At 33.0% G+C, this 4,256-nt stretch overlaps 1 protein-coding gene across 1 annotated transcript; it reads left to right on the top strand.

Annotated features, from left to right (window-relative positions):
• The first annotated feature begins 584 nt into the window (after positions 1-584).
• LOC146994481 (uncharacterized) lies at positions 585-3,835 on the top strand. The gene is made up of 2 exons (XM_085826501.1): positions 585-844; positions 2,763-3,835. The coding sequence occupies exon 2, from the start codon at positions 2,775-2,777 to the stop codon at positions 3,789-3,791; it is 1,017 nt and encodes a 338-aa protein (XP_085682627.1). The 5' UTR covers positions 585-844; positions 2,763-2,774; the 3' UTR covers positions 3,792-3,835.
• Positions 3,836-4,256: the final 421 nt, after the last annotated feature.

Raw genomic sequence — 4,256 nt, 5'->3', positions numbered from 1 at the left:
CATTAATTTCAATGAAACCTGTGGAAGATTGGAACTTTTTGACGGGTTCTCTAAGCGATTATAATATGGACATTAAATCGTACAACTCGTCATCTCAATTAGAGTATACCGTTGTACAAGGAGCTTCTTTTTCGCAACCTTCATTAATTACAGAAACCCAGGAGGCCTTATTACATGGAGAGGTAAACGACAATACAACAAGTGATGTTCAAACAAATTCATTGTCTGATGACTGGGACTTTTTGATGATGGACATTAATTCCTATAACTCGTCATCACAGTTATCACAGACCGTTGTACAAGTACCTTCTTTTACGGAAACAAATCCTGAAGAAGAAAAAATGTGGGAAGAATTTATATCATTTTCCTCATCTTTAGTTTAGAATTGTGTTATATATTTAATATAATTCATTGATTTTAGACTTTCGTCATTGAGAATCATATTTAATGAAAAAAAAATGTATGTATATCTTCTTATTGATTGGAACTCAATAAAACTGTTTTTTTTACGGAAATTTTGTGTTGTTATTTTGTCTTTTTGTTTAACTTTTAAAAAGTTTTTAAATATTGAAACATTAACGAATAAGAAGCAAATTACACTCACTTGGTAAGTTAAACAGCTTTTGGTGATTTTTGCGTTTTCAAGATGGGTACCGGTGTTCAAATACTTTTTTGACAGACTGTCTTATTTATACTATTATAACTGTAAAATGGGAAAAGTTATGAGTTTTGCAGTTGGTTTTAATATTTTATTCTTTTTCTCACGCAGCTATAAAGTTCTACCTGCAGTATTCTGTGAGTTTTTCGGCACTTTTTCAAGTTCCACGAAGATTTCTATAAATAGGTAAGATTTATATATTTTTTAAACCAGATATTTCTTAATTACCATAGAAGAGTTTCCATCTACCTCTGCAGATTATTAGTTTTTGAATGACCAAATTTCTGTGACTTTCACATTTTGATAATGTACATTTTAAATTTAAGATGGATTGATCTAGAAAAATGATGATATTTTAAAACAAAAAGACAGAGAATTAAAGTGGTTTAAATAATAATTTTTATTTTACATATTTATACATCTTGTGTCAAGAATGTTTTAGATATTTTTTGGCCACGGCTACTCCAGAGAGATGACTGTTTCTTCTATTAACACGACATGCTCTTAATGTTCCAGAGGATTCCTTGAAGAAATGTTAGGTCTTTTGAATGCTCAATGGGGGGGGGGGTAGGTTCACCTGTCGAAGAAGAGTACTTGGCACTTCTGAATGATCTTAGAGTTGCGGGGTTAATTCAAATGGCATGAAAGGTATTACACACGTCCAAAGTATCGAAAGGTAGTGGATATACAGTCTAATAAGAGAAGGCGGTCTGGTAATTGCCCAAGAACTATTCGCAATGCTCTAAGTTCCAATAGCCGACGATTTTTTTTTATTTTTTAACTGAAACTTTTCCTGGAGCTACATCCTTAGATTTTACAGTACAAACTTCCAGTTCTTTCAAATTTTGATATTCTATATTGAATAGATTAGGTAATGCCCCGAATGCAAAACTTATATGCATTACATCAACTGCAAATAAAGTATCTTTCTTCTGTACCGAAAGAATATAGCGTGTACCTGGTAAAACGTTGTAAACAGACTTGCTTCGTAATAGATATTTTTTACACTGAAATTTGTTTCATTTACTTCAACTGTTGCATAAAAAATAGGTTCATTGTGCGTTTGAATAATATGACATTCTTGATTGGAGACATATTGAGGTTGTATGGCAAACGGAACATCCTTAATGAAAAACATGTTATGCATTTTAACTCCAAATTCGCTAAGGTAAGCTTCTTTCCAGTAAGCGAGATATGGTTTATAGAATCCATTGTCATTCAAAAAATCTCTGATTTCTTCTCCATTCGCATCTTTCAATCGATATTGCATATTCCACACTATAGAAACATTTAGCTTGTAATCTTCCATATAATCGATATTTATGAAAGGTAATTGAACCCAAGTTAGTGGATTATAAGTTTCATGTACAGACCCTTTAAATATGAACCATTTCTTCTTATCGGTTAGTGAGGCTTCAGGTTGAAATATGGAATCCATTCGCTCATTAAAATCACAGCAATAAAATTTTTCCAGTATGCGGCATTGAAGGTTTGTCATTTCATCCACAGCAAACATTGTATCCGGCATAATGACTGATATCGTATACATAGTGTCCGAAGGAATTGTGTGAATGGATAAAGGCTTAATTTGATAACTCCGGGTCTTGTATTCATCTTGAGAATCTACAACGACAGTTGTGAAAAGTATAGGATCCTCGTATGTTTGAATAATATGACAATGATCTTTTGGAACCTTTTTCACTATTAATTTAAAAGGGGTTCCTAGAATATAAAATATATTACGGAAACGAAATCCAAAAGTTTCTATGCTTCCTTCAGACCATAGAGGACTGTTGAGATTTTGTAAGTGAAATGCTGAAGTCCATGCCAATAAAGCTTCCCTCAAACATGCTTGAATCTGATCCATATCTGACGAAAGTATGAAGAACCACTGATATGGATCGTCTACCTTATGCACCATATCTTCGTATGCGATATTCCATGTCATTGTATCCCAGTTAATCTCCATACTGTCCGAGGTAAATTGCAAACGTAGTCAGAATAATTTTCTCCTGCGTAGAAACTAGTTAGTGGCGGCTTTTTATCTCTCTCGAGTTACCATAAAAATTTCCTAAAAAAAAACATAACATTTACTTTTTATTAGGAAACGGTGCGAATGAAAGTCATGGAGTCTCCTGTACAAATGGGTTCGTCCGAAAGAAGGAATGATGATCCTGAACTGCAACTAACTCCGTCTTCACCTCTTCATAATGAAAGTGGGACACCATCCTCACCTCTTCATAATGAAAGTGGGACACCATTTTCACCTCTTCATAATGAAAGTGGGACACCATCCTCACCTCTTCATAATGAAAGTTGGACACCATCCTCACCTCTTCATAATGAAATTGGGACACCATCCTCAACTCTTCCTGAACTAAGTTGGTCACTGCCCTCAACTGTTCGTGTAGAAGACTCACCCTCGATTGTTTATGCAAATGAATGGAATTCACCGTCACCTGATCATGCAAATGAATGGAGTTCACCCTCACCTGTTCATGCAAATGAATGGAATTCACCGTCACCTCATCATTTGGACAGTTGGGATCCATATTCACCTGTTCATTCGGAAACATCACAGGAGCAATTTCCAACAAACTCCCAGGAGGAACCTTGTACATCCCAACAGCCTGCTTCATTTCCTAATCGTGGTAGAAAACGAAGTGGAGAAGAAGATACTAATACCAGCAGAAGAAGATTTGATAACCTTACATGTCGACTAAAAAACTTGAATACAAATTCTTACCCTGAAACTTTTAAAACGTTCCATTCAAGCTCTTTGCATATTCACCATCATCCTAGAATCGTAGGGGCATTAGCTATGTCTTCTAAAGGATATACTTTAACTAATGGAGTGGTATTTATATCCAGAGACTTTAGACGGAAAGGGAAATGGATAAATACATTGAATCATGATATACAGAAATTGAGGATTAAGAGACTGTACACGTCAGATGTAAAAACGCGAGAGAGAATTAAAAAATGTATTGCAATACCTTATATACGAATTGTGATGAATAATACTAGAAACAATTTTTGTTATTATTGCCATGAAAAAGATTGTCACCGATCTAAAGCTGTGAATACTTTTCAAAGTTTAGTTACCTATCGTGTTGATAGACTTAAAAACTGAATCATTTTCTGTAACGTTTTTCCCTATAGTACTAAAAAAAATCACTAAAATATTTTTTGTGTTTTTCATTTAATCTGGTACTTTTACATTGAACATATCCTTTTAACCTAATTGCAAGTTTTAATGAGAATAGGAAAAAGTGCAAATACTCAAAAATACGTTTTAAATACGGTAGCGAAACTTGTATATTAAAAGCTGTAATTATTTAATGGACTTTTTTGTACAAGTCGAGTTTTTAAATGATAAATCTAAAACTTATACTAGAGTATAATAGAAGAAAAGGTATACCATGGAATAAATAAATTATTAAATATGTTCATGATATGTTATGGAAAAAAAACTAAATACACATATATATTATTTAAAATATTTTTATTTTCATATAAAAGCAGGATAAAAGATGATAAAAGATAATAATAATAATAATAAGAGACATTAAAAAATAATCTTTTTCTCAATACATCC

This window comes from Stegodyphus dumicola, chromosome 11 (assembly GCF_044657685.1).
Source record: "Stegodyphus dumicola isolate Sdum_Otavi_A_Nest chromosome 11, ASM4465768v1".
NCBI classification, from domain to species: Eukaryota; Metazoa; Arthropoda; class Arachnida; order Araneae; family Eresidae; genus Stegodyphus; species Stegodyphus dumicola.
The sequence above is the reverse complement of the archived record's forward strand: the minus strand, read 5'-3'. Positions and strand labels throughout refer to the sequence as shown.

Bases quoted from the DNA above. Each gene is read 5' to 3' on its own strand.
- LOC146994481 (XM_085826501.1), top strand. From the start codon at position 2,775: ATGAAAGTCATGGAGTCTCCTGTACAAATGGGTTCGTCCGAAAGAAGG.